A 13185-nucleotide genomic window follows, 5' to 3' on the forward strand; every position below is an offset into this window, starting at 1 on the left:
AAAACAAAAAGGCTTCATTTTAATCGCGAAAATAAAAACAGAAGTAACTAAATTTTATAACGAAAATTACAGTTTTATAGTCCGTGACAGAATCACGTAGTAGCAATAAAAAAAGGTGCGCATGAGCAATACTGGACTTGTCAAATGTGGACGAAATCAAAAAAATCATAAGGCAAGTCACGACACATTTCTCTGCTCTTTGCCACAAAACATTACCAAAACTTGTCAAAATTAAACATTTGCGTATATGCAATTCAACACACAAAAATCCCATGAACAGATAAGATTTATTGTAGGAGCAGATTTCAGATACAATGAGGTAAAGATGCAGCATCGACATTGCAAATTGGAGTTTAAGTTTTGGTTCTATTCCGGTTCATGGTGTTCACAGCTTATCAGAGTGCGAATCGCAAACAACATGTATGTGGCGGCATTATCTTTCAAGACCAGTAGTTTGAGTTGCAGTTTTAATTGCACTTAAAAGGTTTCTGCACAAATCTGCCTGTTGTCATTTCTACAACATCTTATTGGGGTGTTGGTTAAGTTTTCAGCTTTCAAGGTACTGCATTCTGATGCATACAGATCAATTGAACATCCTTGAATCTATTCTTGGAATCAATGCAATTGTTTAATGCTCTTGGGAGAATTTCAAATAGTTTCTCTTTTATATGACAGAAAATAGCACCTCATTCTTGGAAAGTATTTATCATCAATCACAGACAAAAAAAAGATAATAATTATAATTATAAATTATCGACTGACTACGAGCACCTGCCGACGGTCAATACCAGTCGCGGAAAGCATAGCCGCTAATAAAGTATGAGGATTTTTTGCTGTGACTTCTGCACGTCCGGCAACGGCTAATTAACGCCATGCCTTGAAGTTCGAATAGTGCGTTGGCTAGAAATTGCATTATGCTCTATACCATAAAGTCTCCTTCAATCAATCAAAATCGTAATTGAACTCATTTGATCAACTACCGCAACTCAAATCTTGCCACTTGCAGTTTTTATTGCCGCCTAAGCAGCAGCAATTGCTGATTTTCGTTATTATTTTTCTCTATTTTCGAAGAAAAAATAAACAATCGCAATTTAACAAGCACTTAACGCTCCGATATGTCCGCGGTGCTGCACTTCATCAGCACCAATAAATACAATGATGACAAATCAAACCTCCTGCGTTGCCACCGATCAGATTGTAATGGCTGGCGTGGATAGTATCGCAATCGAAAGATGTGTAAAATTTGGAAAATTTCAAAAATTCACTCTGCTGTTGACAGGTTTTTGTATGGCAGAATTGATGCCAGGGTTGTTGTTGTTTTTATTGATGCTGACGAGTGCGAATTTATTTGTTGGTAAAACATCTTTTTTGCCAAAGTTGGTTATACTTCGATCAATTATTTTTAACAACTATACTAAAGACCGCCACGACACTTCAGAGGAATTGAAAGTTATGGGATGTTAATTGTGCTGAAAATATTCACAGCTTTTTGTCATCACTTGTTGTGATGTTTAATTTTAACCAAGATCTTCAAAAGTGGGTTAAGTATCAATCAATGGGCGGATTAATTTATTATTCTACATATTGATATATGATTCAATCGCATGTGAACATTATATTAGATTTCTAAAATTATGAGCAAATAGATCTGTTTTAATAATAACATCTATACTGAAAAAATATAAAAATAAAAATTTATGAAAAACTTCTCCTTCATGTTTGTAAAATCAATCTACAAAAAAATTTTACAACTTTGTTGAAATGAATTTTTGAATTCAAATTTCAAAAATCCTTTCTTTATAATTGCCTCTAAAAAGACACACTGAAAAATTTGAACTGACTTTTAAAATTCAAAACTGATTATTGATTGTTTCAAGTAGAATTAGTATTACTAATACTATGTTTACTCTATGGTACTGTACGATTCGTTCATAAAAATGACCGAAATAATTGCTGTATCATCATAGAAAGTTCGCGTTTGCCTTTGGAATATATTACGTTAAAGTTATAACTTATGTTGATTAAGGAACGTCTTCCTCTAGACTGAAATAAAATCCAAGGAAAGTGTGGAACTAAACCTGTAGAATATTTAATGCAAAAGACTCATTTTCTATGTTTATTTTTCTATTTTAGTTTTATTTTTCTTTATTTTTTGATAAAATTTAAAAATTGATACAAGTGCATATTTGGTGCTTTATATTTAATTTAGATAAACTATAAAATTTAATTTTATTTGTTTTTATGACATTGAAATAGATTCTACTTACGTATATGCTTTGATATTTAATTAGTAAATATTAATAAATGAATTACAAATGTTTTAGGAGCTTATGTAATGTGTATAACAATTGATGATAAATATTAAAAGCAAAAGTAGAACAACTTAAAAGGATGAAATAATCAACAATGGAAATTATGTCCTTAGGCTTATCACAAGAATACTGGTATGATTTTACTAAATTGATTATAAATATTATTTATTTACTAGGCGCATATTAATACTAAATATGTAAGTAATTTTTTAGGTTGCAACACTTTCCCCTTGTTCCTTCACTGGATCGACTTTAATTTCACTCATTTCTTTCACTTTGTGCTCTCCTCCGTGAGTGTTGTTCATATCAGAGACTTTTTCAACTTCAATATATTCATCATCGTCGCCGGCGGTAGATTTGTTCTCCGCTTCAAATATTTCTTGTTTTACTTCAGGCAAAATTGCATGCACCGAATTTTTCGGTTTTAGTTCTGGTGGTGTGCTATCTTCTTTTGTAACTCTTTCAGTGTTAACTCTTAGATTAGGTATGATACGTAGCTCATGTTCAACAAGATGATGGTCCAACTCGGCGCGGAAATAAAACTTCTCTGTGCATAAATTGCAATCGTAGGGTCTTGCATTAAGCCCATGCTCCGTCATATGGTTCAGTAGACCACTAGGCGCAGTAAAGACTGCAGAACATATGTAGCAAATAAATCCACGATCTTCGCAGCCCGCAAACGTGTGCTCAATTAAGTGTTCCTGCAGTTTTTGCGGATGTGGTAATATCATTTTACAGAGATTGCAGCGGTTATCTATGTAATGTGGACGCATTTCAGATGTGCGTTCGAAGCTTTCACGAGGTTTGTATTTCGAATTAAGATTGTGTTTACGACAACATTTCTCACATACTTTGGCATCTGCAGTTGTATTTGGTATGGGCTCTAGACAAAGAGCGCACGCAGCTTCTGGTACGTTACTTGATTTAGTATGGAATCTAGAATATTTAAATGATATTGGGTATTACTTTAGTGTACTGAATATGTATTTCTGGTGGAATAAAATAAATTACTTTACTTACTTTGCATGTAGTCCAATCTCAAATTCTGAATGTAAAGACTGTCGACAGCAAATACATTGTACTGGCATTTGTGCCTCATTATTATGCTCAGTAAGGTGGGCTTTGAACGATGCTACATCACACAACGGCTTGGCGCAGTGTGAACACTTGCCTGACTGACCTACTTTGGAGTGTTGCAATTTGTGTTCAGCTAAAATGGCGGGAGATGGAAATATCTCGTCGCAGATTAAACACTTGTGTTTCCCGGTTGAGTTGTGACATGTTTTCATGTGATGTTCCAACTCGCTACGTGATTTGAAATTTCCCGAACAGTAGGCACATCGCAAGCTTACTCCAGTTTTCATGTTGTGCACTATTTTACGATGCGAATGAACTTCTGCCTCTGTACGAAAATCGTTACGCTCACACATCCCGCAACTGAAGCCAGCAACTGGAGATGTTGTAGGTTCATTAGAATTACGGTTGTGCTGTGAGTCCTGTTGGGATTGCACGTTACTTGCGTGTTTTGGACTAATGAAATAATTTCCTCCGTTATTCTTATCTTGATGGTGCTGTGCGTATATATCCATCAAGGTACGATTAGTATCAAAATAGCGCTGGCTTAGTCCGTACATGAGGGCAGGATGCTTCATGCTATTAGTGTCTACTTGTAATGGACTGTAGAATTTTCCACCAACTGCAGTTGTGTTGGTGGTCGGAAAAAGTCCCTTGTTAAGATGTGCAGCGAACGCAGCATTGTAATCTAAGATGCTGTTATTATTATTTTGCGCAACTAATGGTATTAATGGAGTCTTTCCAAAAAGTGCATTAACGTATAAAGGATTCATGGAACCTATTGTGTTATTGTTTGGCACGGCTGTTGGTGAGTTATCTTCAAATGACTCTTTGGTCGTGTCAGCTACTGTCTCATTTCCACCATGATGACTTTGCATATGGCGATCAAGCAAAAATTCAACATGGAATGTTTCCGGGCAAGAAGGGCAACGAAATTGTCTTGCGTGTGCTGCTAAATGAAAATGCATCTCTAGGTCTGAAGTACAAACTGTGCGGCAGAACATGCACTGTAATGAGTTGTTAGTCATTGTGGTGCCATTAGCAGTTTGATGTCGAGTTTTCACATGCATATTGAAATCTGGTTCAGCGCGAAATACCTCCATGCAGGCGGTACATCTCAATAATTTAGTTTCAGTTGAGTGTGTACAAGCAAAGTGCACTTGAATTGCTACTTTAGTTTCAAAAAGCTCTGCGCAAATCGCACATTTGTACATAGGAACGACGTGCTGATCCAGCAAATGTTTTTGCAACTCCTCCGGCTTTACGTAGGTTTTATTGCAATTGCCGGCACAATTGTACTCGGAATTCGTAATTAGAAAATGAGATATGACATGTCGTTCGTATTCAGTTTGTTCGCGCAGCGTTAATCCGCAATGGTGGCAAACGAGGTTTAAGTTCTGTGCAATGTGCGACTTGAGGTGATTGCGAAAACTGTCGAAATCAGGTAAACCTGCATTACACTGATTACAAAAGAAAATACCGGGCTTATCAAGGACTTGTGGTGAGGTGCGTGGGGTTGTGGGAGTAGCTGATCTCCGTTTATTTTGACTTAGATCAGTAGGTTGATCCTCTTGTTTTAAATCATTGCATTTTGGACTTGGCAATGATTGCTCTACTTTAATTTGATGTTCATCTTTAGTCGAACGTTGCAGCGATGTTGTTATGGGTAAACGTGGACTAAACGTGCCGGTGGCTGCTAAGCGATTAAAGTGTTCAAAGTATGAATTAGGGCTAGTGAGGCGATCGATGTGTATAGTACGCATATGCTGGAACATCGTTGGAATATTAGGAAATTTCATGGTACAATATTCGCAGGACAACTGAAAGCTGTTGGAATCGCTACCTAGTGGAGGAGCTTGCGCTTGTGTGGGCGTTAATTCCTTATCATGCATACTCTGTATGTGTGCGTTTAATAATTCTAGGGAACTGAAGTCTGATTTAGTGCAGTAGTTGCAGTTTAGGAATGTGGCAGGACGTAAACATTTTGGATAATCCAAATGGCTAGGACTACTATCAGAAGCTTGAGTTAAGCCATATCGTCGTTTATGAAGGCTATTGTTACTAGAAGCAGATCCTGTTGAACGAGGACTATAGTTTAATGCTTGAGGATTGCCGCCTGCAGCCAATAAGGCAGCTTGCTTTTTATGGTTCTGCATGTGAGAAGTTAACGCAGCAGCAGTGTTATAGCCCCTGTTGCAAATAGTGCATTGAAATGGCTTCTGATTGTCATGAGTTTTCATATGAATCTTCAAATGATCACTGAAATATAAATATGAACCAATGAAGTGGATATTATCCTTATAACGAATTTGGGGCAAATATACTAATAATATTATAACGGTTTAAAAAATTATAAAAATAAAAATTGAATAACTTACAAATGTAAATAATTATAAAATTCTTTAAAATTACCTTCTAGAAAAAGCAGCTTCGCAATGGGGACATCTGTAGCGACGATCTCCAGTGTGTAACTTAGTGTGACGATCTCTGGAACGTTTATGTTTGAAAAGGCGTGCGCAATATTCACATTTGAAAGGTAAATGTTCTGCGTGACTCTTAAAAATAGATAAAAAGAATGAAAGACGCACATGTAAATTACCATTGATTCAAATATTAAATCAACTGAATGAATTTTGAAAAATGTAAGCTTGGGCTTTGCCTAAATTTTATTGCTCTATATATTTATACGCAAATCATTTTATGGATATGTCTTCAAGCAAAACTGTAGTAACTAATGTAATTCAAATTTACAAAATATTATATTTAGTCTAGAAATGTAATTGACATATCGTCAATTCTGATCGCTACAGCCATATTATTGCATTCTTTGGTGCAAAGTTAAAATTTAGTACCATATTATAAGATATGAAGTTTAACAGGGCGGGTTCACAAGCCATACAACAGGTTCTATTTTATATATGTTTACTTTTGGACCCAGAAAATAGACAACTTTGTACATTTAAAAATATAAAAACATAATTGCAATAGATATATCGGGTCACCATATGCTATAGTCAATCAATATCATTCATACTTGAAATTTTCTCTGCAGAAGTAATTCTTTATTAGGAACAACATTTTGAAAGATTAAATAAGGCGGCTGGGGTCTTTAACCGGTTCAGCGTACTAATCGCATTGTAATATTAATTGCTTAATATTAAAATACAAAACTTGCAATAAAGGTAATTAAACAATTAAATAAGCGATTTAAGGACTTTGAAGCAGCAATGATAAAAAAAAACGGATTTATTTAGTTACTAGATAAATAACTAATAACTCAATTATCATCTGTAAATAGTTTTTGCTTCTTGTTACTAAGAAGAAGATAATCGTTCGTTAACTAAATTAAAACTTATTTTCCTTCAAACTGTTCTGTTTTGAATTATGTCAATAGCTTTTGTCTATTCTTTCTATCCTAGTTCAAGCAAATCTTTTGAATGTTTTAATTAATGTAATCGCCAAAACTTAGCAATATGTTCCAAGTTATTATGATGCTTCTGGTGACGAGATTACCAGATTACCAAATTGTCAGATTCCAAGATTGTGGAAGTGCGAGTTTGTACGATCGCAATAGTGCGAGTTTGCTGACTCGGAGTGTCATCAACATTTTTATTTAAGTTTTTCGACGATGGTGCACAGTTTAGTCATTTGGTTGGGATTATAAGTCGTATGACAACGTAAGTTCTGCTACCATTGCAGGTACTTAAAATTCTAAGAATGTAGGATCACATTTATAAGCAAGACGAGTCTGCGCATTGAGAACTGCAAGTGCAACTGCGTGCAGTTATAGGTTCACCTCTGGCTTGACTTATTTATGATCGAAGCGCTAGAAACGGGCAGTATATAAATTTGTGTTTAAAGCTGTACCGCAAGCGTATCGACAGAGCAAACATGCAAAGTGCAGAGTGAAATACAAAGCGAACGACGAGCGGCAGACGACAAAAGGCGAGCGGCCGTAGGTGGCGTTGTTCTACTCTTTTCAAGCCGCTTCCAAGCAGCAAGGCGTACCGTGTTGTAATTATGGTTATCGTTATGTGTACACATCAAAAATGCAAAATTTTGGCGTAAGCAATACAAAACTAACTGGCGTAAGCTTTTGAACTAACCGCTCGGTAATTGTTGGTGTGCTTTAAACAGCACCAGAATCATTCGAAAAATGTTTTAGACACAAAAAATCTTACCAATTCGCTTCGTACGGTAGCGCTAAATGAATCCATTTGTATGCAGATCGGCAGTGCTCATTGCACAATACAAACGAGTTGCCGTGTTGATTATTGTTTTTTAAACTGCTCAGCAAATCATAACACATCAAGAGCAGACGTGCGGCAATGGCAGGGCTTAACAACAAATGCTGTCACACCAACAACCACAAATGAGATAAAATCTGTTAGCCACCATCGGCGGCTATAGAAGCGCAGACTTAGACTGCGACGTTCTGCCAGAGTGTCACTCAATTTATGTCTAAATTCTTCGGGACAAAATAAAAAAGTTTATTTTTTTATCAAAACGTTTAACGCAGACCGATTCAGAAATGTATTTGTGGAATTTCGAAAATCACTTAAAGTGAGTAACAGAGTGTCGAAATATTTTAAGAAATGTTTGCAAATATCATTGCTTGCTATAAAAACGAATACTGGAATAAAACTGGAAGCCAACTTGCCAAAATCTTACTTACTACTTGTGATTCCTCGTGGAGCGAGGAATACAATCCTTTAACTTTGCAGGTTGGTATTCACAACAGTGTTACAAAATATTTTAAATTCATCTTAATTGATTTTTTTCTTAGAGAATCTAAAATAACTGAAAATTTTTGAAGGTGCTAAGTGCCTTCGAAAGCAGTATGCAAAAGCAGTTGTCTCCAAAAAAAGTTGAAAACTTGACATAAACCGATTAAAAGTGGAGAAAAAAACTTCAAATTCATTTGATGTGTGCGATTCTTACACCCTTGGGCGCACCCATTTCAACCCTTTCTACCATTAAATAGTATTTTTTTCCACATTTCACTTACCTGTTCATGCTTTTTTAAGTAGCCAAGACGTGGAAATGATTTATCACAGAACTGACACTGATAGGATCCGTCGGCGCTATTTTTAATACCTTCGCCTGTCAACTTATCTAACTTGGCTGCATCCCGTTCAAGTTTCCGCAGTTTAGTTGGAATTTTCAGTGCATGCTCTGCGTGACGATGATGTCGTCGTTTTAATTGCTCAAAGTTTACTCCACCTTCAATGCCACTGCAGTCTCCATTACTGCGGTTTTTACCTTCTACCTCAACGCTGCTTTTATCGTACGCTACCTCATTTTCGTCTGCTTCATTGTGTCTATTGCTAGGCACCAAGTCACCATTGACTTTGCTGACGTGCTTCCGCAGACGCTGTGGCTGCGCAATGTCTTCTTCGTTGGTGTGCGCCAAGTGGGACAAATGTTGTACGGGCAGATGATGTAATGAGTTGGGTGTTAATGTACCATCCGAAATCGATGGTGAATAACTAGATGAAGTGTGTGTGGAATACATATCTGTAACAGAAAATAAAATACTTTAATTACTGATAAAGTCATTTGATCTATTTTCGCAATGACTGAGGCTGTTAATTGACTAGCTTAATCAGCACTGGTCTTAAGTGATAAGGCAAATGGCTTGGTGTCTTCAGCGTAGGTGTTGGCTTCCTTATTAACAAACAACGATCAAAAATATCTAGAACCAACATGAAACCAACAGGAAATATTACTACACTTGCTTATCGTATGAAATCAACTATCGCTAATTAAATTAAACGCTGTTGTGGGACTTCATAATAATTACTATGATAGAACAATATTCACTAAGATGCTATTGAAATGATCACTGTTCCTCCGTCTACATTAAAATGAACCGCATTAGCTGTGAAGAATGAAAATTAAGAAAGCGAGAAGAAGCTCGCGTACTCGCGTACTTAATTGCATGCAAAGCAATTGTCTGCGATTGATCACTTGTGCGGCGTTAATTGTTTGTGGCACCGCTTTCTGTGCTGAACCACACAGTGTATCACTCGCACGAGACATGTTCACCAACCCATGTCAGCCTCCCACCATTCAGCCATTCAGCCATTGAACCCCTGCAACATTGGGCCACTGAGCCGTCGAGCAATATGATTTAATGACGTTTTATGGTTCTAATTGTTTTTATTACAATCCTCATCGTTTAATCTTAAGCAATGAAGGGAAACTGTAATTAAACCTTGTTATCCATCACATCTTAATTTCGGAGGGGTTAGTTAAGATTTGAATGAGCGGCTCCTACTTTGTATATCAAACAGATTTGAGATATGATTTGTTGATTGAAGATTTTTACCATTTTGTGTACCCTTTTTTGATCTGCAAATTGAACTTTAACTTCTAATACAGATTTTTATTTGTTTTTATTTTTTAAATTATGAGAATTGAGAATATAAAATAGGAGACATATATCTCCAAGCGTTAGTAACTTGATGATCAGTGGAAAAGAATTTCTTGCTTACATGTGTTAGGAGTCAGGAATTAATTAATTATTAATTATAAATCGACATTATTAATTTTATAAATAGTGTTTGGAAACTCAGGAATTGCGGAAGACTTCAAGTTGAGATTTATAACAGAATCAGAATTTAAAATTTGAGAAGCTCTGGAGAAACATTTATGCGTACATATTTATCAATGTAGAAGTAGAAGTAAGTATATATTTAAATGTTACATACAAAATTTTAAGTTGCTATGAATATCCCAGCGAAAATAATTGTACATTTAATGTTCTATATTTTTTATAGAGATAAACTAATAATGAAGTTTATCTATATTAGCCGTGTTTATTTGGATTGAAATTATTCGAAATTCACATTCTACATCATCGATCATCGATTCATAATTATCACATCAAAAATATCTGTACAACGTTTGAATTATCTTTGATGTTTTTTTTTCAGTTTAAAATTCAATAGCTCGGGAATATAAATAAATGGACAGTTTACAATACATGAGTTTAAACATATGTAACAAGAATATAATTCTCTTTACAAAATAGTGTTTAATAGGTCCGTTGTTAGTCCAAAACTCCATGTAAAAAGATAATGTATTATCAACCAAAGTGTGATACTTCACATACTAATTTGGTATCCAAAGTAGTCGTATATCTATGAAAAAGGGTTTAGTTTGACAAGTTTTATTTATTGTTTGTTTATTTTTATCGTAATTGTTAGAAGTAGAGTCGGCATATCGGAATTCTTTCAACACTACTAACCATATTCCAGACATTAGAAGTTGTTAATTTTTGAAACAAATTCGACAGAATCAAGTATTAGTTTAATACTAAAAATAGTGTGAAGATAGTGTAATTTTTCCAAATCTCTGCATTGAAAATTTGTATAGTAATAATATATAAAGTTCAGTTTTTAGAAAAAAAAAAAGGTATGAAAAAATATTGTTGAATACTATTTAATTTATTTGAAACATCCAATATTTGTTGAAAATTAAAGAAATAAAAATTAAAGCTCATGTAAACTCCGGTAAAATTAATTATTTCCTCATTATTCAACGCCGGCGGAACTTCACAAAACTTGAGGACTTGAGGACTTTGCAAAGTTGTAAAGTTTGAAATATATTTGATGACTTCTGTTAAATATTTGTTATTATATTAATTAACTATTCTTTTTATTGCACATAATACTAAAATACTTAGTTAGAGAAAAAAAGAACAATATTCTAAAACATGTTATGAAATTTAACAACACATTTTTAACAATTTAATTTTAATTAAAATTTATACTTCACAAGAATAAACTGTTATGGTATTATCTATATGGAAACACCAAAAAATATTTTACTTGAATCGATATTCATAAGGATATATTATTTTGTTTTTATAGTTAATTAAGAATATTTACCAGTATTTACAATTTCCTTTGTAGCTTGTATTTTTTCAATTAAATTTTCAAGTCTCGAACTGGGTCCACGATATAACATTTTCAATGCCATCATGGCTCCAAGCATATAGTTTCATTCAACGAAATTTATATTATATTTCACTCTTTTTTCACTTTAGTTAAACTAAATTGATCTTTATGGATAATATTTGAATTGATTAAAATACCGCAATTAAACACATTCTATTAAATTACAGCAAGGATCACATTGGCATTGTTTGGTTTATAAATTGAGATGAATTTTACTATTTTCTTTCTCTAGTAGTAGTTAACTAACGTCCAAATACAGTGAGCACCAAATTATTACTAAATATCTGCCAAACGCATTGCAACGTAGTAAACCCACAACCGAGTTGGGACGCAGTTTACGCTTATGGTACTTTGTTCTAATGATGCCATCAATAACGCTAAGAACCGTCAACTAAACAAAACACAAATCCAATAAAAAAGCGTTGACAAGCAGTAAGCAGTAACAACACGTAGCAATGGCAGTAGCAACAGCAATAAGACCGAGCGAAGGAAGTAAATAGCTACCGAATTCCAATTTTCACGATTACGAAGTGTTGAGGTGCCTTTCACAACACCACACAACCGCAGCCCAGCATTACTAACGAACATGCACACAATAAAACTTAAAAAGTACCAAACGTACGCATAATTTACGAACAAAAACGACAAAAACGACAAAAACGACAAAAACGACAAACAGCGACACACATCTAACGCCTATGAATGACAATCGACGACTGCTGGCATACAGTTTACTCGTTTGCGCATTGGGATTGGGACGCCATGGCAGAACCTGTGTGAGGGCACGAAGCAGTAGCAGCAGCAGCACACCACAGCAAAACGCTGCAAGCACTTGGGTCCAGATATGAAGATTGCACAGCAAGGCGGCATGTGTCTGCTCTTAAATGGCGCCCACATACTGCCAGGCAAACAATATCAAGCAATTGGCTTTTAAGCGTGGAATACTATGAAATACTGTAGTTGGAGTGGTGGTTAAATGTTGTGTGTGAGTGAAAGAGTGCTTATGTATTTAAAAAAAGGAAAATATAAGTTTACATAGTAAGATTAAGGCGGAGCATCGGCACATCAATTGTGTTGTTTTTGTAATTGCATTAAAAATTGCTGCAACATACAAATATAAATATATATTTATTAGGAGTTAATTGATATTTGGGTCGTTGTTATACATATATTGGCCTAATGGTTTGCTGGGACTGGTTTTTATTGACATTCGTTGTCCGCAGTTTAAAAGCTTAATGTAAAACTGATGTTACGCTTGTGTTCTGCATTTGAAAGAAATAGAACCTTAATAAAATGACAGTACGACTTTTGAACTGACTTTTTATTTAGGTAACATAATTCTATCTTTTCTCAAAGGTAACAAACATATTTTGCTATTGTGAACAGTTTTATAAAACCTTTTATAAAATATATATGTTTTATGTATATATTTTTAACTTAAACTTAATAGGATATAAGCATTTGTCCTAAAATAAATATGTTAGATTAATTGTTATAAGTAATTCCAAAAAACAAAATAATTTTTAAAATAGTTATGAGTTCGTTAAGAAAAGAAATGTATAATAAAACAAATAAATTTTGAAAGTTCTATTTTGAAATACAATGAATCAATATCACACATCTTTCTGTTCTCCTTAAAATTGCTTTCAATTACGATAAGTATTTATTAAAAGTTCTAAAGTAAAAAGTAATCACTTCTAATTGAAATGTAAGAAATTATTTTAATACATTTTATGATTCGATATTCATCCTTGAATTTGCGGTTTTGGAATAAAAAACAAACAAAAATTACAATCTTGAAATTGTAGTTGTCACTTTTAATTATTTTGCCACCA

The 13185-nt window shown here is 34.4% G+C and overlaps 1 protein-coding gene across 1 annotated transcript; it reads right to left on the reverse strand.

Moving 5' to 3' along the window:
• Nucleotides 1–2412: 2412 nt before the first annotated feature.
• Nucleotides 2413–11483, reverse strand: LOC119685481 (zinc finger protein 423 homolog). Its single transcript, XM_038099765.1, has 5 exons — nt 11282–11483; nt 8395–8903; nt 5799–5941; nt 3333–5645; nt 2413–3248 (listed from the first exon to the last, which is right to left on the reverse strand). Exons 1-5 carry the CDS (start codon nt 11385–11387, stop codon nt 2522–2524), a joined length of 3798 nt encoding a protein of 1265 aa, XP_037955693.1. The 5' UTR covers nt 11388–11483; the 3' UTR covers nt 2413–2521.
• Between the last annotated feature and the right edge of the window lie 1702 nt (nt 11484–13185).

This window comes from Teleopsis dalmanni, chromosome 2, assembly GCF_002237135.1.
Source record: "Teleopsis dalmanni isolate 2A chromosome 2, ASM223713v2, whole genome shotgun sequence".
NCBI classification, from domain to species: Eukaryota; Metazoa; Arthropoda; class Insecta; order Diptera; family Diopsidae; genus Teleopsis; species Teleopsis dalmanni.